The 27,114-nt window shown below is 42.7% G+C and overlaps 1 protein-coding gene across 3 annotated transcripts; it reads right to left on the bottom strand.

Moving 5' to 3' along the window:
* Positions 1–596: 596 nt before the first annotated feature.
* Positions 597–26,876, bottom strand: rnf41 (ring finger protein 41). Of its 3 annotated transcripts, none has more exons than XM_067976439.1 (6): positions 26,697–26,876; positions 15,298–15,431; positions 12,163–12,434; positions 8,980–9,115; positions 6,551–6,654; positions 597–4,046 (listed from the first exon to the last, which is right to left on the bottom strand). In XM_067976439.1, exons 2-6 carry the CDS (start codon positions 15,385–15,387, stop codon positions 3,692–3,694), a joined length of 957 nt encoding a protein of 318 aa, XP_067832540.1. In that variant the 5' UTR covers positions 15,388–15,431; positions 26,697–26,876; the 3' UTR covers positions 597–3,691. The 3 variants fall into 3 exon arrangements, with proteins under 3 accessions (XP_067832540.1, XP_067832541.1, XP_067832542.1); XM_067976440.1 differs by having other exon boundaries at positions 15,298–15,416; XM_067976441.1 differs by lacking the exon at positions 26,697–26,876 and adding an exon at positions 16,001–16,018 and having other exon boundaries at positions 15,298–15,416.
* Positions 26,877–27,114: the final 238 nt, after the last annotated feature.

Genomic DNA, 27,114 nt, shown 5'->3' with positions numbered 1-27,114 from the left:
GCATTCTATTGTTTTGTTGATTTTTCTCTGTGGTAATGGGACATATTGAGCATCAAGTCTTAGACCCTCCATTTCCTCAGCTATTTTGATACTATTCATTAAGTACAGATATCACCCATTTTCCCCCCATTCCTATGTGCAGTATTGCACTCACATTAAATTTCAGCTGCTGTTGTCACATCCATTTACAAATTTTATTTTGTATTTCCCAAGCTGAGATTCCTAGTTTGACATCATTTGTAAATTTGACCAATTTGCATAAATACCTCATATTTAACACACAAAAATGATGGGCAGGAAAAGACCAGCTGGTCCATAGAGTATGTGGTTAACTGGCCATTGCCACTGGCAAGTAAAAAACATTTAAAACTATGCACCAGAGCAAAGTGCAGAATGTTACTGGCCCCGTGAGATTTGCGCTGGTCAGCTATGCGGGGAACAGGCCATGGGGGAAATCAATAGCACCAACCATTTCGCCACCTGGCTTCTAGCCCAAAGTGTGGGTTGGGGAAATAAAAAAGATTGACGCAGATAGCGCAAGAGCCACGTGCACGATAGCCTGCAAGATGGAGAGAAAAAAAAACACAGAAAACAAATACATACTATGGATTTTATTTCACAGATAATTTATAAAAAGTGTTTTGTTCATCATTAATACCAAGTGCCACAGCTTTTCAAATACATCACAACTACTCAGCTACAGGAGACAATTCTGGACTGCAAACACTTCTCCAATCACAAAATAACTTGTGTACTCAGAAGGTCCACTTTAAAAAAGGCGCACACAGAGACATTACACATTTTTATAAAATTAACCAATGAAGCATTGAATTGTTTTCCCAGAGCAACATAAAATAAAAACACTTCCTACAAGGTTTTTTGTGTTCATCTTTTTGCTGCAAGGTAACAGTTTCTAAAATACCATTTTATTTTCCATGTATAGTATCCAATAGACAACTATTCAGATTGGCTACTGCATGACCATCACCATACTGCCATTAGGATTAACGCAACCGTCAAATTCTGTTTTTCAATCTATCACATCTAAAGTTACTCTGCTAAAATTTGGTTTTGATATTAAATTTCAAGTGTAGTTTGAGAGATTTACTCCCCTGTGTAACCAAATACTAGATTACACTGAACATATGTTGTATTATGAATGATCTGAACACATCAACAAAATCAAAAACAAGTATTAGATAGCTCCTCCAAGAGACTGGATAGTAGATGGCCCTCTTCCCCCATGGCAGCACGAAGCCACACAAACAATGTGATCAAGAAGTTCAATTCCTGCTCTTAGCTGTTAGCCAATCTCAACCAGAACAGCAATTGGAGATACACAATTGGCCTCAACATCCCCAGGCTACGAAGGGGTAAAACACATCAGGGCTTCTGCTCCTGGCTGTTTTCCAGCAGTGACCCCAACTGGAAAGTACATAGGCATCAGGTGAGAAGACCAAGCTTGGCAGTAATGCCCTCAGCCAAATAGTCCACCAATATGGTATCAGAAGGCTGCTGGCTCCTCCTCCTCAAGAGACAGACAGACAGAGACAGAGAGACAGAGAGAATTCTCATGAGGATATTTCCAGATGATTTTGTTTAGGCCCATCAAAGACAAGGGGTGTAGGGCTGGTAATGGAAATCCTCCCCCCCCCCACCCCCCAAAGAGTCATCATTATGTAGACTCCTCAGCACTCAAACAGGCTTGTTTCACAACACCAATTATCACTACCATAACTTTCTCTACATAACCAGGTGGTTCTTTTTCTCTTTTCTGATTATTAGGACAGATTTTATTAGAGGGCCCACAAGGTAGTTTTTTTTTTAAAAAAGAACTCTAGGTCATACCTCAATTTCTGGTACAACGCAACGGACTCAGCTCCAAGTCCTAACAGAGGCTAAACTGCCTTCCGCACTTGTTAAAGGGTTTCCTAAACTCAGTTGAAACACTGGGAGAGAATTCACTAATTTATGGATAACATTAAAAACTCCCAGCCAATAGGTAAGATTTTATTTTTTAAAAATACATACACTCACAGACACAAATTCTAGTGAGAATTTATAGGTTCACAGCATTTCTCTCCACCCCCCACCACCACCACCAAAGTTAGGATTTGAAGCACCATATTCCAGATCTGTTGCCATTGGCAATTGGATTGGTCATTTGTAGTTGCTTTGGGTCAAATTTAATTTGATAAAAGGCTGGGGAGGGGAAGCTCAACCCCCATTTGGAGTCACTGTTAAAAATGTCCTACACATTAGGTACAGCTACCAAAGTACTGATACCTAGTTTGGTCAGTCCCATCACTGAAGTGAAGCCAAGTGAATATAATATTCTCTGATGTACATTTAAAAAAAAAAAATTAGTTATATCCAGGCTTTCAAAGATATCTTTCAGTCATACATATTTTTGGAATCCTGTACTAGCTCAACCTTCATTCTGGCTTTTTGAGGCCTGCAATCATACACCCAATACCTATGCATATGATAATGTAAGCTGGGTTACTTCTGCAGTTCACATGAACAAAGGGCATCACACACAGGCTCATGTAATCAGGTTTTTGTAGACTGCATCTCAACTGAGATGGCTTTCTGGTTCAGTCACTAATAAAATACTTACAGGATTTTAAAAGCAGGAATAGATGCAGGATCAATCATTTTAAAAAAAAATAAAAGCCCAATCTTTTTGTTCCCTCCCACTGGATGCACTTCACTCCGATTTTGGCCATTCTTGCACAAGACTGTTCAGAGGTCACTTGACTTCAGTTAACAATTCAATTTAAGGCAAATCCAAAAAGGTAGGATTTAGGTTAAAGTGATTAAATATTGGCATAGGTTCAACATAAAACAAAAAGTGAATGCAATTGCCCTGGCCTGTAGCGGTTTCAAATTCAATTCGTATCGGCCCCTGCCTTGTCACTTAGAGAAACCACACATCACGTGATTGACTTATTTTCACATTTCATAGATATCACTCCACGTCTCGTCACTTAGGTTTTGCATAAAGAGTTTTGATCATGCCTGAATATAGACAGTTTTCACAGCAAATCAGAGTCATTTTGATTGCTTTAGTGGATATTAAGCCATGTAGTACATACAACACGAAAATTTATTTGTTGTAAGTTTGACTATCAGCTCTGCTCTGACAGAGAAACCGCAAAAGAATTTTTCCCCTCAAAATGATCACAGGAAAACACTTTGTATTGTACACTCGACCACAGTCTAACAGCATCTACTACAATAGAAATATTGTCCATTACTATTTTCTGTTTGAAACAAAAAAGGGAAAAAAACACAAACATATTAAATCGGGTATTAGAGCGTAACTCAAACCACTGCCGGCAAGGTGAAACAGCACCACAAATGTCAGCTTTCTCACGTGGCAGCGGGAACCTGGAATGGGCAACAGAATTGTACATCCTGCCTTTAGTCTTTTAATCTTGGAAGAATAAATACAAAAGGTTGCGACTAATGTTTTGTGAGCTGCAAGCTCGCATTCTTTAAGCCAGTTCACGAGCTGCTTTAAAGCCGTTGGTCATACAGTCCATAATGCAATTTGGCATTAAGCCTCTGTCCGTGTAGAAGTCTGTTCGCTGAAGATATTCTAGTGAGGGCAAGGCCAAGTCTTGCTTTCTTCCCATATTATGAACTTCATTCAGACGAAAGGAGGGAAAAAAAGTGTGATTTTCCTTTAAAAGATTTCCTCCACACCATGAGCAAAGATCATCACCAAACCAGGCTCCATGATCATGTCCTCTCCCATGTGTTGGTTCTCACACGCCATCACCACCACTGCTTGCTTCCCTGGGATTCGTTTAGCTACATAATTCTCGTAGTACCTGCGGTTCATTTGACGAGTCTCTAAGGTGGCCAGACCCTGAGGCCAGTTCCTCTCGTGTGCGTTTTCAATGAGGTCATTGACTATGGACATTGGACACCCGCTGTCTATGAGTGACCGCTTAATGACTGCTTGCAGAACTGCATCAGGGGTGGAGATCATCCCACCCCATCGGGTTACTCTAGCAGGTTGCAATGAATTGACCCACCTACAACACAGAAGATACCATTCACGTAACGAGTGCATTTTGATTTAACAAAACAAAGCCAGTGTCAACTAAACCCCAACAATTCAGATTATGAACAGAACACACACTTTCTTTCCTCCTTGCACCCTCATGTCTCGAGCCAGCTAGGAGGGCTGCATCATGACTGCATCCTCACCCAGCTAGGAGGGCTGCATGACTGGGTGCTGCCAACACTACAAAACCTTAAAATCTGCCCGGGAGGTAAACAAGTTGGAGTGACCGACAATCCTTGGATATGAAGACCACATTTTTCAAATTGATAGGCATTAAAAATGTATTTTCCTAGCTCACTGGGTATGCATAGAAAACCTACAGCTGTAGGTTTCAAGTGTCATGGGACTGTTTGGGCTAACGTACATATTTTTCCTGCAGTCATTTGACTTCCCAACTTTATTTAGGTTTTCCTCTGTGTTTTATTTTTAAAACGAGGCCGTGCACCAATAGATGGAAGCATGAAAGAAAAAAGATCTTGCATTTATATAGCGCCATTCACAACCTCAGGACGTCCCAAAGCGCTGCACAGCCAATGAAGTACTTTTTTAAAACGCAGCAGCCAATTTGCGCACAGCAAAATCCCACAAACAACAATGCAATAATGACTAGGTAATCTGTTTAATAGTGATGTTGGTTGAGGGATAAATATTGTCCAGGACACCGGGTAGAACTCCCCCCTGCTCTTCTTAGAAATAGTGTCGTGGGATCTTTGACCATAGATTAATTAGAAGGCAACACATAGGAGTCTCTTTGTACAATAAGGACCCTCCATAACTTCAGATTTCTTACAGTAATATTTTTAAAACTGATTATGTGATCAGTCAGCCTCCAATGAGGATTTAGGTTGCCCTTCAACCCTCAAAAAAGCTAAACAATCCATTCAGTAGTTAAGTAAAGAGGAAAAGCACCAAAGTCAAATATGTAGCTATACAGTTAGCATTATAGAATCATAGAAGTTACAACATGGAAACAGGCCCTTCGGCCCAACATGTCCATGTCGCCCAGTTTATACCACTAAGCTAGTCCCAATTGCCTGCACTTGGCCCATATCCCTCGATACCCATCTTCCCCATGTAACTGTCCAAATGCTTTTTAATAGAATCATAGAATCATTAGATCTAACTTCATATCCACAGGCAGCTGACATTCAAATATGGGATTAATGGAAAGGATCACAAAAAAATTTCCAAAATAATCAGTCCGTCAACATTATAAAAGACTGGTGCTGAATTAAGATACTAGACAGAACTTGCATTTATATAGCGCCTTTCATGACCTCAGGACGTCCCAAAGCACTTTACAGCCAATTAAGTACTTTTTTGAAATGCAGGAAATGCAGCAGCCAATTTGCGCACAACAAGCTCCCACAAACAGCAATGTGAGAATGACCAGATAATTTGTTTTTTTAGTGATGTTGGTTGATGGATAAACGTTGGTCCCAGGACACCGGGGAGAACTCCCCTGCTCTTCTTCCAATAGTGCCGTGGGATCTTTTATGTCCACCTGAGAGGGCAGACGGGGCCTCAGTTTAACATCTCATCCGAAAGACGGCACCTCCGACAGTGCAGCACTCCCTCAGTACTGCACTGGGAGTGTCGACCTAGATTTTGTGCTCAAGTCTCTGGAAAAAGAAAGATAGATTTGCATTTATATAGCGCCTTTCACGACCTCAGGACACCCCAAAGCACTTTACAGCCAATGAAGTACTTTTGAAGTCTAGTCACTGTGGTAGTGTAAGAAATGCAGCAGCTAATTTGCGCACAGAAAGGTCCCACAAATAGCAATGAGACTATGACCAGATAATCTGTTTTATAGGTGTTGTTTTGAGGGATAAATAGTGGTCAGTACACAAAGGAGAACTCCCCTGCTCTTCGAAACAGTGCCGTGGGATCTTTTGCATTCACCTGAGAGGGCAGATGGTAACTCAAGACAGTGCAGCACTCCTTCAGTACTGCACCGAAGTATCAGCTTAGATTACGTGCGCTGGTCTCTGGAGTGGGATTTGAACCCACAACCTTCTGACTCAGAGGCAAGGGTGCTACCTACTAGCACCACAGCTGACACCCAAGATGTTATTAGGGCATTTAGTGAATGATCATAATTACACAATGACAGACCATCATTGTGCCAACTTAGTCTCCACTTTGACACACTCACCTCAGTACTGGACTCAAAGAATGGACATGGGAGTCTGACTAGAGCCCCAGTTTCAGTATCTTAATTCAGATAACATTTTCAGTATAAATGTTATGCATTATAAAGAGTCAGAAAGAAGGACGCAGCTAAAGAACAAAGTATATTTATGAAATTAACCAGCTTACAAAGTGTGGACAGCTCATATTTCTCATACATCTCAGAGTGGCTGGCTCCACAGCAGCAGAGATCTGGAAATAAGACAACTGTCTCCCTACTTGGTCACAGAATGGTGCATGGCACAAGGAAAAAGGACAAGAAACTGAACTGAAACATACTCTAGGATCTCATTGTACTCAATGGTTTCCTCCAAGTTCTGTAGGTTTGGGTTTGCACTGCGGATAGCCCTCATGTACGCTTTCAAAAGTTGAATGTCTCGTTTCTGCAAAGCAAGGAAAACACACACACACACAGAGTTCATCAATGATCGACTCTTTTTGACGAAGGGTTCTGATGAAGGTTTCTACAACTGAATCATAAATAATCTGCCTTTTCTCAGATGCTGATGGACCTGTTGTGCACTCCCAGCTTTTTCAATTTTTATTTTTAATTTTCTTTAGTGGACATACTTTCATCAAGTGGAGGGGCCAAAAACGTGGAGGAACATTTGCTCTATGTTCAGTGACAGAATCAAGTACATAGAATTTACAGCACAGAAACAGGCCATTCGGCCCAACAGGTCCGTGCCAGTGTTTATGCTCCACACGAGCCTCCTCCCTCCCTCTTCATCTCACCCTATCACAATAACCTTCTATTCCTTTCTCCCTCATGTGTTTATCCAGCTTCCCCTTAAATGCATCTATGTTATTCACCTCAACCACTCCATGTGGTAGCGAATTCCACATGCTCACCACTCTGAGTAAAGAGGACGTCTAGATCAAGTGTGTGGCACTCAGAAGTTCACTGCCTGTTTTTATAGTCTGCTTCAGTGTGAAGTGCTGCCACTAATTTTCAATTTTAATAAATCACAACACAGAAAATGTTTCAAGAGTCCTTTTCAAAAACAAAACTCGCCAACATTATTTCCCCATTCCTCCAAATGACGGTGACTTACGCTGGAGGTGGATTGCACAGACATCAGCAGCCCTCTAGCACTTTGTCCCAAGTGGCCATATTTATCTGCAAGCCTGGAGGGCTACTTGACTGTGCCCTCAAGTCAATGTCCGTACACTCGTTTTGTCAAACAAACAGTGTTAACGATCAGGAGCTGGTACCCATCCCTAGTCCAGGAGTACCAAGACAAATTTTCAAACCCATAGCACCACCCTGGTTGGAGTTTGAACCTGGGAACTTCCCGGTTTAACTCAGTACCACACTAGGCAGGTGTACTTTTACCCTTCAGAGGATACAATCTTCTTGTCCTGTTGACAGGTGGAGTTAAACAAAGGAGCTGCCTTATTTTTTTTATTTTTTTTAAAAGTCTTCAAGATTTCAGACAGTTTACTATGTACAGTCCCCACCATTTTGTAGCAGGCGCATTCATGCAAACGTGATTTGCCTGTTATACACGATGGCCGGTGTAATGCAGTAGCGCTATAAGAATGTTGGATTCAATTAAAATCTTATATTAAAAGAGTAAAATCATTAAGTGTAGTCGAGAAAAATGGAAAGATTTTAGGTGTTTCAATAAACAACAGATTTCAAGATTCTTTTCAGTTGAGACGAATGAGTCATTGGAAAGCTGACTTATAATATGAGCTTGTTATAATGAGATTTAGTTAATGCACATGGTTTATGGCTCCCTCACTAACAAGAGAAGCTGCATAAAACACTCTCGCAAGAGCATATCACTTGCTGCAAAGCGCCCATTGCTTTTAATGCTCCACTCTGCACACCACAGGTCATTTACGACTCCCTCAGCAGGAGCGGAACCATATAAAACATACTGGCTATAACACATTACTCATTTGAATCTTGTACAATTCCCATTGATCCCTCTTCCAAGGGCTCTCACTCTGATTTGCTCTAGAGTCAAGTTGTGTCCTGACTGGGTTTGTTCTACAGCTTTAGCATCGATGCAAAGTGCAATGGCCTCACACTGATGCCACAGTTGCAGCGTAAATGCAACCTTAAGTTAGACTCCTCTCAAAGCCAGAATGCATTTCTACACTGCTAAGTGCAGTTGGGAATTATAAGCCCCACAGACCTAGAGGCCGGAACTTGGTGATTTCATTTGTTGACGTGCCTCAATCTAAGCATTAAGATAATCTCTTCACCGAACAACCATTTAAGCAACCCAAACACCTAATTAGGGCACTAAATTTCAGCTGCTGGGATTATTTTTTGTTAAATATAAATACATTTTTAAAAACATGCACCAGTTTTTCATGTATATTTCATTCATACAATATCACAGGTGAGTAAGCACAGCTGTTTCTGCCCAAAATAAAAGGAGCACTTAAGACGCTATAACCAGCAACTGTGAAATTGACGTTAATACAAATGGTTAATGCTTTTTGGCCAAAATGAGCAAATGCCCGTTTTAAACGTGGACGTTTTAAGTGGTGGGGACTGTATCTCAAAAGGAAGGATTATAGTTAATCTTCCTGGGAGGAGAGGAATGAATGAGGGGGGGGAACAAGGTTAATGGGAGGTCAGTCATGGAGGTGTAATATACAGGTGGTCAACATGGAAAATCCAAACTTTTGCTTCCCCCAGGATAATGTTTTTGCTATTCTTTCTCTGGCACCTGCCAGCAAGCACCCACCTGCTCTGCCAGCTGATGTTTATGCTCTGCTGAAGTCTTCTCCAGCTCTGCGATTTTCCCCTGTTGCTGAAGTACCACAGTGCGAAGGTGTTTGATACAGTTATGGTTTGGTAGTTCATCTTTGGGCATTTCTAATCTGAACAGTGGGAAAAATAAAAGTTAAAATAGCAAAACAGCTTTGCTTTTTAGCTGGACTATAGGGTACAAAACCTTGAACAATACTAAGGGTATATTATCTGATTGGTATTTTAAAATACCAAATGATACCAAAGAATGAAAGAACTTGCATTTATATAGCACCTTTCACCTCCTCGGGATGCCCCAAAGCATTGTGAATTACTTTGAAGTGCAGTCACTTAAGTAGTCAAATGCAACAGCCATTTTGTGCACAGCAAGATCACACAAGCATCAATGAGATGAGTGACCAGTTCATCTGTATTGGTGGTGTTGGTTGAAAGATAAACATTGGCCAAGATGCCAGGAGAACTCCCCTGCTCTTCTTCAAATGCCATGGAACCTTATGTCTGAACAGGCAGACAGGTCCTCCGACAGTGCAGCACCCCCTCAGTACCGCACTGAAGTATCAGCCTAGATTACGTGTGAAGGTCCTGGAGCAGGGCTTGAACCCATGACCTTTTGACTCAGAAGCGAGTGTTACGACCAAGCTAAGCTTACACTTAAAATAACACAGGCAGGAATTTGGTATGTGTATTAAGCATTCCTACCAAAACAGCACTGATCTGAAAAGATACCCGTAAACTCTTCATTTATATTAGTCTCCTTATTTTCCCTATCAGAACAAGAAGCTTTTGTCAGTACATGCCCGGCATCAGCTGGAAGAGCAGAGGGTCCACAGACTCTTCTGAGATAATCAATAAAACTGGCAAAACAAGATATATTTAAATTGGAGATTTTAAAAAAAACAGGATTTTATAGGGTGGACATTTTAGATTTGTAGTTGTGCCAGATGCATTTCAAAAGGTTTTATTTTTTTCTTACAAAAAGTACATCTATATAGATTACTGCAACTTTAATTTACTTCTTCCTTCAGTGAAAATGTGCTCATGTAGCAGAGGACTGTTAATCTCACCTCTCCCCAATAACAAAATAAGGCAAAGATCATTACAGTTATTCGAATTGAAAAGGTCACTGTTCTTTTTAAAAAATGTAAACTACACAGTACAATAATCAAATTACAAATAAGTGAAAGTTGAGTTTTATTTTGGCTGTTAAGATTCCTATTTAGTCAGTGGGAGTCCCAGATCCTTCAGTGATAGATTTTGTCATTTAAAAAAGGTTCAGAAGTGGAAGTGTTGGCACATGCAGTGCATCATTTAACAGGTTATGTCATGCAAGGTGGCAAGACAAATTGTTCTGATGTGCTCAAGTCATTCCCTCGGGTTTACACACAAAATAAGGTTTGCCAGCCACTTTAACGAAGGCAGTGCCTTTGTAAAAATAGAAAACTAAGTTCCTATTTTCTCCCCACCTCACGCACCATCCTTGATCTACTGGACCGGTTAGAAACCTGCTTCCAGGCTTCAGCTCAATACCTCACTGCCCAGGGTTACTGGCCCTTCCAACCTCTCCTCCATTCCCGTGGGGAAATACCTGGCCTTCACTGGGAACACATCACATAGGAAACCCATATCCATCCATTTTTAGACATATTGATGTGGCGTTCATTACAACTCACAATCATTCCAAGTCATTCAATGTTGTGTAGCAATTACTGCAATTCAACAGAAATAAATCAAAGGGTTATGCTTGTATGTGCTTGCCTAGTACATTCTGATAAGGAGGGGGGTGCCCAGTCTCACCTACATGGACAAACCTGATCAGATTATTTGCATTTGAATTCCAAGTTGAAACAGTTTTTTAAAAAGTTAAACATTTATTGACATCACAACGCTATTACTGTAGTTGCAAAGAAGAAATCTTCATCAGCTTAGCAAAAGGAAATACCCATGACAGCTTACAAAATCTCACTATGGCCAAACAGATCCAACCCATCTTTCTTTTGAAGATGTTTCAAGGATTGCACTCTGGATTTTAATCCCCATCCTCTTCATTTTGAAGTTACATTCACTCTCTAAGCTCCCAGGTACCATTCATCAAGAGGCCATAACCGATTTGCAAGCCCCTGCTAACAAATGGAGGGGTGCACATAAACAGCAGAGGTTGACTCAAGTCACACAGATTCGCATCCTTTTGTGGATGGCCATCTCATTACTGCTGGACATTTTCACCAAACAACACAGCCAAGATCAGCAGCTCACCCTGTTTTGTGGTGAGGGGTTAAAAAAAATAGAAAGAGAGTGCTTTCTATGGCAATGTAGTAGTGCGCAAATAGATTGCACTGCTCAATTACCCAGTGTGAATTTACATTTAGAAATTAGCTTACACACTCCCTATCCCTCAGGTTTCTATTTTCTCCACTTCATGATTGGTTCTTGGCACAGGAAGTGCATTCTCAAGCCAAGAGACTGAATTAGAGGTGGTAACATTGGCCTCTGGTCAGCAAGGGGGGAGAAAGCTGAAAGAAGGGAGATGGCGAGAAGGGAAGGCCAGCATTCCTGCTCCCAATTGCCATTAACGACCCTTGCAGGGAAGAGTCAGCACATGAACAAACATGTACAGGATTGAGCATGGCTACGATGCTCTTAAGAGTTGAACAGTCAGCTGACATTCATTGTCTTCTAGATTCACAAGTGAAGAATGGCCATTTAGGTGAAGTACCAGAGGGCTCCCAGCATCCACAGAACCACACCCAGCATGAGTTAGCACCAGGATGGAGAAAGGCAGATTAAATCACGAATCAAAGTGGACAATTTTTCTTTCCATTTCCCTCAAGGCAGAGACTAGTGTTGGGATATGGATCCAGACATTGCTGGCCTACCAGTACCTTACCCAAGTGACCATTCTTCATTGCGTGAGCCAGAGTATCTCACTCTCCAACTCCTCCCCTCTGCCACCCTTCAACAAAAGGCCAGTGATGCCAGATGGTAGCACCTCACCACTGTGGAGGCTAAGATGGACGAACTCAGCACAAACCAGAGATCAAAGCTGGCAAACTTCTTGGTCTGTGGGCCTCAGTATCACACTACGTGCTACATTTCCTCACCAAAAAGAGGTTCTGAAAGTTTGGTCATAGTCAAAAGAAGCAGTTGTTAAGAAACTCACCCACATCCTTGCTCACACGTCACGGGTCGCTTGGGATTGTGCTCGCAATCGTTGAGGTGGGAGGTCAGCTGGTCAAGCCGCACCACGGCCGTGCAGCCAAAGCTGGCGTTGTCGCAGGTGATCTGCAGTTTGGACAGCATGTTCCGCATGATGCGGGGCACAGGCCGGAGGTGGGCTAGAGTAACGACGCTGCGATCCACCGGGCAGGTCTGCTGCTGGGAGAACCACTGGGTGATGCAGGCATTGCAGAACGCATGCTCACAGTGTGGAGCCTAAGAGAGAGCAGAGACAAGCAAATGAACCAACGAGCGAGAACAAAACAAAACAGCACAAGTCATCCGGAAATCCAATTTGCAGTGACCCAATTTAAATGCACTCGGGCACTATTTAATAAAAGCAGATCTGCTTCTATAAACACGCATGGCTATAAATCTACATGATGTGATGTATAGATCGCCTAGATCAGAATGCACGGAAGTGACTCACTCAGTTTTCCCCAGTAGCTATGGAGATGAATACTGGCCCGAGGTGAAGCTCCTTTAATCAAATTCAAGGTTAAAAAAGAGTCTGCGGCATTGACATTGGGCCAATTTTTATGATGCAGTCAGTATCAAAGTACCATTTTGAGCCCAGTTCCTGTAATCTTTTAAAAGTGTCCCATTAGATCTATCATGCATCTCTTCATTGGGAAGAAATGAATGAGCTAGTGGAAAATGTATACCAATTTACTAATTCAAAATTAAATTTATACAAGACTATATAGGGGGCAATGGGGTGGGGAAAGAGGGTAACCACAAGAGAAACTTCAGAGAGAGGAGGCCCATCAACTTCCTCTTCACCATCACTGTGCTGTTTTCAGAAAAGCATTTCTAACATTGAATCAATTGAAATTCTAGGATTAACCCTCCCTCAACCAGTCAAAAAACTTACTGCAGTACTTAACAAACTAGGACAAATGCCAACCCCAAGAGCTTAATTAAAAATCCTATTTCCTCTTAAGACACATTAACACTCCACCACCCCTTCTGGACTCTCATCTCCATCCTGCAACCATGAGAGCCATCTTATCCAAGCGGACAATTTCTCTGACTTACAGTCCTTACTGATTTGTATGTGGAGACAGAGACAGACACCAGACAGACAGAGATCACCATAATAGCGGGACAATGGCCTCAGGAAGATAAGGTAACAAAGCACAAGGAGGACTTTGTGAATAGCCAGCGTGCTTAATGAACAATTTAGAAAAGGAGCAGACAATCACAATTTGGAACATGACTAGTCAGGTGTTCTCAACAACAGAACATCAAGGTTCTCGCCTGGGAACATTTCAAAGCTTCCTCATTGTGAATAAAGGCTAGTTTTCCACATTTCCCCTTCCCTCAGTCTATCACACATCCAGCTCCCAATACATTTACATGAATATTGTGCTATCTCAAAGCTGTACTTGTAACAAGTTATTTTCATAGAGTTGAGTCACAGTGATTTACTATCTTAAGTCATTTATTCCTATCTGGCTGTAATTCTTGGAACCCAAATAATGCGACTACTAATTTGTCACTATCATAAATTCCTAATGTTAATTCTTCGCTCTCAAGTTAGTGCATGCCATTCACTTGGCGTGGAGACATCTTCAGACCAATTACAATCGCCACTATTCTATAAATAAACTTCAAAGCATTCCTTAAATAAAGATTTGTTGCATACAGTAATTAACAACCCCAGTTCAATTTTCAGCACTGCTTCAGTGAGTCAATTCACAAGGTGGGAGAAGAGACAGGCTTTTATCCTGATGTGATTGCACTAGAGGGTACAGAGGAGATTTACAAGGATGTTGCCAGGACGGGAGAATATTAGCCATGAGGAAAGATTGTATAGGCTGGGGTTGTCTCTTTGGAACAGAGGCGGCTGAGGGGTGATTTAATTGAGGTGTATAAATTTACGAGGGGCCTAGATAGAGTGGACAGGGAGGACCTATTTCCCTTAGCAGAGATGTGGAGATGCCGGTGATGGACTGGGGTTGACAAATGTAAGCCTTGCAAGGCTCGACAGGGAGGAGCAGCAGCAGGCCATTTGTCAACAGGGAGAGCAGAAGCACAGCTCAGGCCAGCCTTGCCCTCATGCAGCACATATACACTGCCACCAGAGGTAAAGGACTAGAGATTGGGAGCAGGAACCTGAGTCTATTTCACCCCTCCCTAACTAAGGGGCATAGAGATGAACTATAGCACCCTTACTATTGCCCCAGCCAAGATCAGCCAAATCAGCAGAGATCAGGGAGCAAACCTGGGACATTCCTTGTCTGTATGGCTCACCCACCCACTTAATGACCCATCTAAGGAGCTCTACCTATAAGGAATCATGGCCACCACTATATTCAGCAAACATCTTAATGCACATTTGATGACATTGCCACCCCAGCTTGTTATTTTTACACTGTATGGTTGCCATGGAGAGCCAGATAACTATCCACAGTCCAGTTCTGACAAAGGGCTTGTGTTTAAAAAGTTAACCTGTCTTTTCCCTCCTCAGATGCTGATCAACCTATTGTGCATTTAGAGCATTTGCAGTTTTTCCCCCTCTTTTTACGTGTCTTAGTATTACACAGGGCCTTGGAACTCAACAGAACCACTTGGTTCACAAAGCAATGATTTCTATTTAAAACTTTACCCTATGCTCAGCAGAGAGATTTTACAAGGCTCTGCAACGTAGAAAGCATCCTATTAATCTCCTGACGATGCAAATTTCTGACGCAGCACAGCTGCAGTCATCCCAACTCTGCATCAATACATTACACTTATCCAAGAGGTTTGATGGACAGTATTTCCCCATTCACAGCTCAAACTCCCATTAACACACTTGCCCTGAACCCAAAATTAAGCAGAAACATTCAGATAACATGGTCAGTTGAACCAATGTGATCGGAACTTAGATTTGACTATGAGGTTCGCAGATGAACATTATTTTCTCCCTTTAAAATAAAGACTCTTACACGATCAGGCTCCGTTGTGATGCCCTCCACAGCTGAATAGTTTGCCGACACCAGAGCCAGATTAAGAAATCTTGGGGCTTTGGGCACCAAGACCACTCAGGGTCCCTCCACATAACCAACCCCCGCCCCCACAATAGTTTACTCACCTGTACAGGTTCTTCCAAAACCCCACTACAAATTGGACAAATCAAATCTTCATCCACCTCGCCCTGAAACCGATTGACATCATACCCCATGGCTCATGCTGCAAGAGGCTCAGGAGTTTCTGGTAAAAGAAAAACTGTAAGACATTGCTTAATTGCAACAGATTCCATTGCTTGGTATAACACTGAAGGTTCATTCCTAAATGCAATATGCACGCAGAAGCAAAATGCAAAAACCTCAGTTAGACATACATGAAGCACATCAAAACCTTTACATCTGGTGTCGGATTGATTAAAGAGAACTAACCTGGGGAAATTAATGATTCTAACTGGACCAGATATAGTAGCTTCAAACATCTGCAACATTGCATCCCTGCCCCAAATCTTTCACAAAAGTACCCCCCAACTCTCTCTACACACAGACATGATGTGGAGATGCCGGTGATGGACTGGGGTTGACAATTGTAAACAATTTTACAACACCAAGTTATAGTCCAGCAATTTTATTTTAAATTCACAAGCTTTCGGAGGCTTCCTCCTTCGTCAGGTGAACGATTTCACCTTTGCTTGCTCCCTCATGTTTCCCCCCCCACCAACCCTAAAAATACAGCCTCCCTCTTCTGTTTCTTTTCCACAACCCGGAAAGCCTAACTATCATTCCCAAGACTCCATCGCATGAATTTAAGCTGCATCAGAAAATTCTTACCATTTCAGAAAACTTTTAGAAACACAACTTTTGTATTCGCATACAAAGCTCTTTTCAAAATTGAAACTTGCAGCCACGTAAAAACTCCCGTCTCAATTCTAATCTTCCTAGCCCAAACAGCACAAAGGTTCAAAGATAACTGTAGCAGAACGCAGCTTTAATGTAGCACAGCAGCAAGCCGCACAACAGTATGCATCCATTATTTTAATGACATCAGATGTCCTGGCTGGAAGTAAGCCAACATCGGGAGATGAATTTGAGCGCAGTAAACATTTTTTCCAATTCTTTCCAGCTCTACCGCTATAACAAAGAGCCTCACTTCTCCAATTCTCTTCCGCAATGAAAAGCTTCACTCTCGGTGTTGACTTGTAGAGTAAGGGAGGTTAGCAACAACTGCAGGGTAAATTTGATGGCATCACCTCCCCTTGGGTTATAAAGAAAAACAATGACAAAGCAGTCACAATGCGTCATCTCCTCTCGGGCTGTACTTGGAAAATCCATTAAAAACCATTAGAAGAGCATTAACGGATCATGCCGTACCACTTTCAGTGTAAACAGCTCCTACGTCCACTTCTGCTTTCTGCACGCTAGTTTAACATTTGTACACCATGACTTTTTTGGTTTGTGGTGGGGGGCGGGGCGGGGCGGCGGAGGCATTGAGAAGGTATCAACAAGCCTTCTCCAACTTCAACCACAAGGCAGCTTCATGCTCAACCTGCAGGTAACATACTTGTCTCATAGTAAGACAGAGTATTCCTCCTCATGAAAGTAACAACCACCAGCAAGACTCCACACAGTAATTGGGCCCGGAAAATACATCACAATCGTTGCCTCATGGGGTTTCAGTAACGGCTACAAACTACTTCAACCAAAACTGTGGAGTTTATTTACCACACTAGTTTCTTTCTAGTCCGTGTTCTTCTTTGGCAGCACTTCCCAAACCCATGACCTCCACCACCTAGGCAGGAGGCGCATGGGAACACCATCAACTCCAAGTCACACACAGCATTCCGACTTGGACACGTATTGCCGTTCCTTCATCGTCGCTGGGTCAAAATCCTGGAATTCCCTCCTTAACGGCACAGTGGGAGCGCCTCCACCACAGGGGCTGCAGCTCACCACCACCTTCTCAAGGGGCAACTAGGGGATGGGGAATAAATGGCGGTCTTGCCAGTGATGCCCACATCCCAAGAATGAATTTTTTAAAAACATTGACAGATTTGGCTCAGGAAAGCTACTTCTATATAAAAGTATTTAACAGAGTGTGAACAGGACTGAGCTCAGCTGTGATGTCCCTTGCAGTTAAGGACCTTGTCAATGTTACTTGGGAAGATACAAAAGGGGCAGCCAGCATCCATGGAAATGTACCCCAGCAAGGAATCAATACCTCCCGGAGAAGAAGGCGGCAGCAGCTGTGGGGGGGGGGGGGGGGGGGGGGCGGGAAGTCATTGACCAAAAAAGTGGGAGGGCGAAAAATACGTTAAACTACTCAACAAAACAAAAAGCGAAAGTGCAAAGTTGAGATTCCTTTTGACGAGGACTGGAAAACACCACTCACCAGCTAAATTGGAGTAACAAGGTAACAGAAGAGTGACTCATTAGGTTCAAGAAACATGCATTTATTCCTCTATCTCCAATCATTTGCTTCTTGCTGCATTAGGACCTCTGAAGCTCACTGCACTTTTACCCAATCCTCACTGATCAACTCATTGGCTTCTTCACAAGTCTACACTCAAATATGTTTATTTAAGACATAAAAACACACAAGACACTGCTAGGCAGTGAGTAACTTCATATCACATTTTATCAATGATGCTGCTGGAGGTAGACCAGATGAAAACAAGGTGGTACCAAGACACACCGAGAGATGGATTTTCTCTGCAGCACTGGCAAACAGGTGCCAACACCAGATGCCAGTTATCTTTTACAGATGGGCTGGCAGGCTCCCTTCCTTGAAGCATAGATGTCCTTCAGGAGAAAGAGCCCGCCACCCATATCTGGTCTGATGTACATATGACTCCAGTCCCATATTATATGGCTGAACGCCCTCTGAAATGGCCTAGCAAGCAGCTCAGTTGTACAAACAACCACCTGAGGACAACTAAGGATGTGAAGGGCAATAAATGCAGCCTGGTCATATCCAGAGAACAAATTAAAATACAGTTAATTTGTTTTGGCCAGGACACCAGGACAACTCCTTGCTCCTGAACCATAAGACTGGGTCTCAGTTTAATATCTCATCTGAAGGGTGGCACCTTCAACAATGCAGGATTGTGTGGGGAATATTCCAATCGTAAACTTCAACACAAATCGATAAATTACTCGCATACCCCTCACCATGCTAACCAACAAGCACAAAATAAAACTAGTCCAGCCTCCTCAAGCATCACTGTATTTTGGTGTGTTTGGGATTCTGACACCCAAACAGGAAGACATTGAACAAATCAACATTTCGTAAGGAACACCATTTGGCTTGACAACACATGGACTTCCCAGCTTCCACTTCATGCCAGATTTACTGGAATTTGCCACTTAGAGGGTATGCACCTTTCATTCACCTGATTCCCTAACACCCTCCACACCAGCAGGAAGGAGTTACAAATCCAGGTCAGAGAAAGGACTAGTTCGACAGAATAGGTAAACAGATTCACTCTTTCTCCCTCCTCCCCCCACAATTAATTTGGAGTGAATCATAGAATCTTACAGCACAGAAGGCAGCCATTCAGCCCATCGTGCCTGTGCTGGCTCTTTGAAAGAGCTATCCAATTAGTACTACTCTCCCGCTCTTCACCCCTAGCCCTACAATTTTTTCCCTTTTCTAGTATATATCAATTCCCATTTGAAAGTTATTATTGAATCTGCTTCCACCACCCTTTCAGGCAGCACATTACAGATCATAACAACTTGCTGTGTAAAAAAAATTCTCATCTCCCCTCTGGTTCTTTTGCCAATTATCTTAAATCTTTGTCCTCTGGTTACTGACCCTCCTGCCAGTGGAAACAGTTTCTCTCCATCTACTATACCAAAACCCCTCAGAATTTCAAATACCTCAATTAAATCTCCCCTTAACCTGCTCTACCCTGAGAACAATCCCAGCTTCTCTGGGGTCTCCACATAATCCCCTCCTTACTATTTCTCTCCCCTTCCCATCCCACACAGTCTATGTGCTAACTGTAACCAAGAGAACATACACAGGCAATGTTCTCACAGCACCTCTCCTTCCCCCTGCATTTGTCATTAAAAAACAGCAGTTGAGAAAATATAGCTCAGCAACTGGTGAACATCTTGCCCAGTAACTGGGCGACACATTAAAAGCCAATCATCTTTGTCTTTATGTCCATTCCACAAAGGCACATCACACAAAGGAAAGAAAATTTAAGACTAAAAGAGGCGAACAGCTGACATGATTCACACAAGTGGATAACAAGAGACGATGTGAATGAGCACTGCAGCCAGCACACAGCATTCCCCAGCGACCGTTCACTCCCATTGTCCAATTCCAGACTCCTCTCTCAACCCATATATATGTCATATATAAAGTAAAAGGAACGCAATCCCTACTTTCCACAACCAAGAGCTGCGGATTACATACTCGTGGACAGGATAAAATATCAAACGTTTACAGGCAGTACAAAGGGTCCAAGGCATCAAATTATTCTTAGGAGCCCATTATGAATTTTTATATTTCTGCACATTGGGCAGTCTAAAAATTGTACACAACTGGGATATTGTGCATTGCTTCCAGAACCGTCTCAGCTGCATTAATGCCAAATTACTGATGTTCTCCTGAAAGCATAGCTTCTATTTTTACAATGGAGTCCATTCCCCAATACGACAGTGAGCTACAGTAGTAGGCTTGTCATTGTACCATGCACGGTTCTGAATATGGGGTCGGAACGCACAGTTGTGGTCTCAACGCACCCACGTGCGAAGAGGTAATCCCAGCAATGGTGGCAGAGTGCTGCTCGACTAAAAAAAAAAGGGCATTTTTCTATTTGTCTGACCAGCAATAGAAGCTATTCAACAGTGTGAAAATTATCAATGCTCCTGCCCCATTCAGCTCCACTTACTGAGCACACTTCTAACAGGGCACATTCCATTCACATCTGCCCCAAGCTCTGGAATTCCCTCCCTAAACTTCTCCACCTCCTTCTCCTCTTTTAAGATGCTCCTTAAAACCTACCTCTTTGACTAAGCTTTTGGTCACCTGTCCTAATATCTCCTTATGCGGCTCAGTGTCAAATTTTGTCTGATAACGCTCCTGTCAAGTGCCTTGGGACCTTTTACTATGTTAAAGGCGCTGTATAAAATGCAAGTTGTTGCTGTTTTACACACTACACACAATTTCCCTTTAATACAATGTTCTAGTCTCAAGCAGCCTTTCGAATTCTTACACCATCAGTTACTTAAAACAGGGCTGGACAAGCTCTTATCCTTTGCCTCTGTCTAATTTTATGACATTAGTTCCCCTCCTTTTACTGCCTCCCACTCAAGAATCCCACTTATGTTCCTATAGTGTCTGCTCCTTCCTGAATCAAAAAAAGCTTCTGCCCACCCCCAAAATCATCTCGAGCAGGTAAATGCCGCTTGTTTAAAAGACGTCTATCATATCGCTCCATAATCTGCATTATTTTAACAAAAAAGCCCCAATCTTTCAAGTCTTTTTTTTGGATTTCCTCACACCAGGCAGCATCTAGTGAATCTGTATTACACCCTCTAAAGCCTCAATATTCTTCCTATAATGTGGAACCCAAAACTGCACACAGTACTCTAACTGAGGTCTTATGGTTTAATTTAGGCTCATCAAAACCTATATCTCATAAAACCTAAAATTCCATTAGCGTTTTTTTTTAAAAAAACAGCATCAACCCGAGGTGTTGCCTTTAATGTTCTGTGAACTTGACCCTCTGCTTTCCCACAGCACTGAGCGTACTGCCATTAAGAGTATAGTTACTGCTGTTATTTTTTTTAAAAAACAAATGCATCACCTCACACTTACTGACATTGAATTCCATCTGCCACTTTTAACCCACCCCCCCCCCCCCCCGCCCCTGATCAATATCCCTTTGGTCTTCTAAAGAATTAACTATGGCTCCCTAATTGGCATCATCTGCAAATTCTGACACCACTCCCTCTAGGCCTATATCCAAATCATTGATATGCAGTGAACAGAAGTGGCCCAGAACTGAACCTTGAGGGACACCACTACCAACCGCTCCAAATAACTCCTACTCTTCGTTTTTCCCTAAATCCAATTTGCTATCCTTCCCCTAATTCCATACCCCTTCATCTTGGCTAGTAATCTCCCGTGTGGTACCCGGTCAAAGGCTTTCCCAAAAGGTCCTGCATCGCTCCCCAACTATCATGTCTGTTACCTCCTCAAAAAGGATTCCATGAGGTTGCTTAACCATAAACACCCATATACTTCATTTTCTAGCAGGGGTCACAGTACAGCTATCAGGAACAGGAACCCTAGCCTGAACTTCCCCTCCCTATCCCAGGGCAGAACTCAGCAGCCTGGATCTTCCGGATCTGTACGATCTCAAGGTGAATAATTTCTCAGCAATCCTATCGTTTATGGATTAGACAGTCAGTGATGGATTATGGGTAAAAGCCCAGAAGCATGGGTGTAATACACACCTGTAATTTATCTCCAGATAAACAAACAGTTATTTTGCACAATGTGCACAGTCAGAAATCACTGGCACATCAGGGGTGATGTGGCTGTGCAGGTGGTAAGGAAATTGTTAGCTGGGGAAGAGAAAGAGGAGAAAAAAAACAAAATCAGGAGGCTACTGTGGCTCACCTTTTTAGCAGCTGAAGAGGGATTAGTGGACGCTGGAATGTGCATGGCAAGCAAGGAGAAAGCTAAGGGGTAAAGGGGTAATAAAGTGGGAGAAGATGAAAAAAATCAGGTTTTGTGAAATGACGGTCTTTGTGCCCCCCCACCCCACAGACTGCGTGCTTATTTCTGTCCGGTGCTATCAAGAGCTGTCTACGTCTTTCAGCTGCAGTCGCCAATACCTTGCTTCACATTTTACACAACGTGAACCTTAAGCACTAATAGGAACTTGCAAGTCACTGAGCTATTACCATCCCACCCAAAAAAAACACATTTCATGCAAAACAAACACCAATGTGACCCCCAGCATGCTTTGTTGCCAACCATCTCCTGAAACTGGGATTGCACTCTTCCTCTCTCACACAAACAGGAATTCCCCACTCCATAAACTCTAAATTGCACCTCCAGTAGCAACTAGCCTTTTCCCTGCTGCAGAGGCCGGCAGTGTACCAAAGGCCCACACCATCAGCGACGTTCCTCCCAGTCCGCTGGCTACGGGGCACTCTACAACTCAAGGGCCGAGTTTGCGCAACAGAACCCACCCCCTGACATGGGAGCACATTAGAGTCAAAATGCATCATTCAAGGAAAAGAAAATGGATGCTGAGCCAAAGAAGGAGATATTAGGAGGGGTGACTAAAAGCTTGGCAAAGAGATGGGTTTTAAGGAGGGTTCTAAAAGGGAATGGGGGATAGAGCAGTTTAGGGAAGGAACTCCAGAGCGTGGGACCTAAGTGGCTGACGGCACAGTTATCAATGGTGGGGGACACACAAGGGGCTGGAGTCACAGAATGGAGATTTGGGGGGGGGGGGGGGGGGGGCTGCAAGAGCTGGAGGAGGTTAGAGACAGGGAGGAGTGTGATCCATGGCCTCAATCAGTTGGCTCGTTAGTTTAACTTTCGCCACTGCTAAATATATGCTCAATTCCCCTCACTGATACAAACATTTAACAATGAATCACAGCACAGAATTAGTTTTGCCAAAGCCATTAAGAATTTAAGAATTTATCCCAAAAAAAATCATATTAGTTGGATAATGCTAACTGTTTTACTACACTAGCCGATCTCTAATGGTAAAAAGTGGCGTGAAGGATAGTTCAGGCATGTCAGTACAATGCTTACTCTTTTCTGTTAATAGAAATAGTAATTTGCCTGAAGCTAGTATTTAAAAATATGCACCATACAGGCTGCTTAGTCTCCAAAACAGTCAACAAGATTACTATATTTAAAATTAAAACGCCAAGCTTCTGGACATTAAATGGCTCACACACAGGTAAAGCTCATCAAACCCTCTAGCCTCAACAATGATGATACCAGAACTGAGAGGTTATAACTATCAGGGAAGACTGTACAGCTGGGGCTCTTTACTCCAGAAAAAAGGCTAAGGGGAGACCTAATAGAGGTCTTTAAGATTAAGATTATGAAAGGTTTTGATAAGGTAGATGTAGAGAAGATGTTTCCACTTGTGGGGGACTTCAAAACTAGGGGCCATAAATATAAGAGAGTCACTATTAAATCCAATAAAGGAATTCAGGAGAAACTTCTTTACCCAGAGAGTGGTGAGAATGTGGAACTCACTCCCACATGGAGTGGTTGAGGCGAATAGTGGAGATGGATTTAAGGGGAAGCTGGATAAACACATGAGGGAGAAAGGAATAGAAGGATATGCTGATAGGGTGAGATGAAGTAGGGAGGGAGGAGGCTCGTGTGGAGCATAAACACCAGCACGGACCAGTTGGGCTGAATAGCCTGTTTCTGTGATGTACATTCTATGTAATATCATCTCCTTATGCTACACTTATATTGGAGAACTGTTTCCAGTAACAGCCACTCCCACATTAAACACATTTATATTGCAGGGTAGTGTCAGCAGCAGCTGAATCCACTTTCCTCAGTAATTGTAGGTTTGTACGGGCCAGCAATAGCAAAATTGGACTTCGACCTCTAACCAACACGCAGCCAAGACAAAACAGGCACCTCTCCTCATCTTCCTACACAAACCTGACACATGCAAACACTGCCACCAATGGCATAACTGCTTTCTTTCCATTCAGTTTGCTGCCAACTTCAGCTGTGCCATCAGCAGAAAATTATGAACATAAACAGGCTTTTAATTAAACAAACACCAGTATTAGACCCTAGAGTTGGGGCACCTTGACGGTTCAGTGCTCGGTGTGGGACTGAACCATACAGACCAGGAACACCCCACGTTCAACCCCTTCTCTGTACTGATCCCGAATACAGTACCCCACCCGAGTGGGCATTCCTCATGAGCAAGACCAGATCGTGAATGATGCCAGTTTATTTAATTTTTTTTGGGGGGGGGGGGGGGGAATGAAATGGAGCATTACAGCCAAGCCTAATGGTAGGAGCAAAATCAGGTAATGATGCAGAGATGGAAGTAAGCAGTCATTGTGATAGAGAAGATGTGGTGTTTAAGGCTCAGCTCAGGGTCGAACAGGATGCCAAGATTGCGAATGGACTGATTTGACCAAGGAACTCCCAGGGAGGGGGATGGAGTCAGTGACAAACAAGCAGTTTGTGGCAGAGGCCAAAGACGATGGCTGTGGTTTTCCCAATATCGAGCTGGAGGAAGTTATGGCTCATCCAAGACTGGATTTCCGACAAGCACTCTAGAGTCGGTCGAGGAGTAAAGAGGTGGAGCTGGGCTTCATCAGCATATACGTGAAAGCTGAACTCACGTCTGCAGATGATGTCAGAGGGGCAGCACATAGATGAGGAAGAGGCCAAGGGTAGATCCTCAAGGGACTCTGAAGGTAACGGCTGGAAGAGAAGCCACTGCTGGGGATGCTCTGGCTCCACTAGGACAGATAGGAACCATGTAAGGGCAGTTCCATGGAGCTGGACAGGGGAGAAGCACTGGAATGGTCAACTACATCAAGCATTGCAGAAAGGATAAGGAGGGGAACGCATCACAGTCATAGAGGATGTCATTTGTGACTTCGACTAGGGCTGTTTTGATGCCGAGGAGGGTGAAAACCTGACTGAATACATTCAAACAGAGCTTTGGAAGAGTTGGGCACAGAGCTGGGAAGCAGCAACATGTTAGAGGAGCTTAAACAGGAAAGAGATGTTGGAGAGGACAGATGGGCAAGCATGGGGTTTTTTGATTTGAGGAGGGAGTTGGCTGTTGTTGAAGACAGTGGACTTGAAGGGGTGAGGGACAGTGTCTGAGGAAAAGGAGCCATTGATAATGTGAGCCAGCATGGAGGCAGGAAGGGTGATTGAGTGGGGAGGAGTTGAGTGGAGAGGGGAAAATCAAAAAGGATTAGGAAAATTTCCCATAGTTTTGTAGATGCATTAACAGATAAAATATGGAACCAAACTCTAGTGAGAGAAACACAATTAAGTAAGTTTATTACATCTTTAAAGGACTTTATACCGTAACCATTACCTCATGTATAAATAAATCACAGGCACACAAGCTAGAGCCTCAACTGTACAATATTCATCTAGATCACACCTCACACATATCTGGGGATATATGTTCAATCTCATATGCAAACTCACAATCACCTGGTCACACATACAGTCACAGTATGACTCAGTTTCTTCCAAAATCATATGCTCATCTGCCAAGAACAACTAGAGCTCTAGCCAATTTAGTGTTTTTATAAAGCTACAAAACACTAGGGAGGTCATACTGTAAATGCTCAAACAAATGGAATCAAATAAGATCAGATATAGGGAAAGGAATGCCTCCATGAGACAAGGTCTTATACAATTTTATATTAACTAGGGAGTCAAGCACAAATCAGAATATTAAAATAAGCCACTAGAATTGCAATGTGATTCCAATACATCAATAATCACAATAAAAAGCAATAGCTTTAAATTTTTGTTAAAAGAGTGGTTAGAATAAATCTCCTACACTCCCACCCCTTATAAAGGCTTTTTGTTACAATCCTAATTTTAAAATTACTTCATGGTCAACCATAATAGGGAGTCCCCTCTCCCCCTTCCTTTTAACTATCCTGAAACAATTTAACCATGACACCGACCAGCCTCACAAGCGTCTTATCCCAACTCACCATTGGCCATCATCAATTTTATCCACTTCACACTGGAAAACTTACTAAAATGGCACCAGAGGCTGGATACATTAAAATTCTTCTAGGACTACCAGACTGGGTATGATTAAAATCTCTACACATCACATTCTGTTACTGAAGTGAAGCTTGAGGAGTTCCTGCTCTTGCACAAGGACAGAGGAAAAGCTGTACTCTGTATATTTAACATCAGGGGATAGATTGACAGATAGATACAACACATACCTACGTACATAGATGTGGAGATGCCGGTGATGGACTGGGGTTGACAATTGTAAACAATTTTACAACACCAAGTTATAGTCCAGCAATTTTATTTTAAATTCACAAGCTTTATTTTAAATTACGTACATAGAGACAGAGAAGGACAGAGGGAAGCTGAACTCTTAAACATTAGGGAAAAGACATATACAAAGACTCTGTATATTTAACAGTTGAATTATCAGGGGACTCGGACAGAGAAAATATACACTCTTTATTTTAGTCAGGAGACTGCAATGCCCGGTAAAGGACTCCGTCCCACACCGATACTAAATAACCTGATGTTCAGAGACTTCCCGCTAGCCCATCCTGTTACAGCCCGAGCAACATCACGTTTTATTTTCACCCCCCCGCTCCCACTCCATATATAAAAAAAAGACTTTATTACCAGGCCCGATTTTAGACCGCGGTCTTTCCTACCGTCCGCAACGGGAACTACGCATCCCTGGATCCGCCGATTGACATACCGTAGGCGGGACACAATAACTTAAGTACAGCCCTACATTTATTTAATAGTCATACTTACCAGAGATCCATCAGCAGGCAGACAACCGCAAATCCAGGTCACATCAGTAATTGTTAAATTTTATTTTAAGATTTTCCTAAAACACACATCACAGCCTTTCAACGTCATCCTTCACTCCAGCCTTTAAACGGATAAAACCTTCAGCCCAGCGCCTCCGATCATTGACATTTCATCCAATCAACCCCGACCGTAAAGTCTGAGTGATAGCTCAACTACCCAGTCATTTGTTTTCATCGACCGGCCTAGAAATGACTGCCAACTACGACAACCAATAGAAATTAAATATGCCACAACCTTTAAGTGATTGACATCTTATTAAACCAACTGTAAGAATGTTCTCGTTGAGGATCCAATCACAGGCAGGCGGGGGCAGGGCATAATTAGGAAACCTTGACGAACCGAGGATTTCTATGGGAAC

This window comes from Heptranchias perlo, chromosome X (assembly GCF_035084215.1).
Source record: "Heptranchias perlo isolate sHepPer1 chromosome X, sHepPer1.hap1, whole genome shotgun sequence".
Taxonomy (NCBI): domain Eukaryota; kingdom Metazoa; phylum Chordata; class Chondrichthyes; order Hexanchiformes; family Hexanchidae; genus Heptranchias; species Heptranchias perlo.
Note: the sequence above shows the minus strand (reverse complement) of the source record. Positions and strands in the feature narration are given on the sequence as shown.

Bases quoted from the DNA above. Each gene is read 5' to 3' on its own strand.
- rnf41 (XM_067976439.1), bottom strand. From the start codon at position 15,387: ATGGGGTATGATGTCAATCGGTTTCAGGGCGAGGTGGATGAAGATTTG. The intron at 9,116-12,162 runs GTGAGTTTCTTA...CCCACTGTTCAG, and splicing joins ACGTGTGAGCAAGGATGTGG to ATTAGAAATGCCCAAAGATG. The intron at 6,655-8,979 runs GTGGGTGCTTGC...CTTGCTTTGCAG, and splicing joins AACATCAGCTGGCAGAGCAG to AAACGAGACATTCAACTTTT.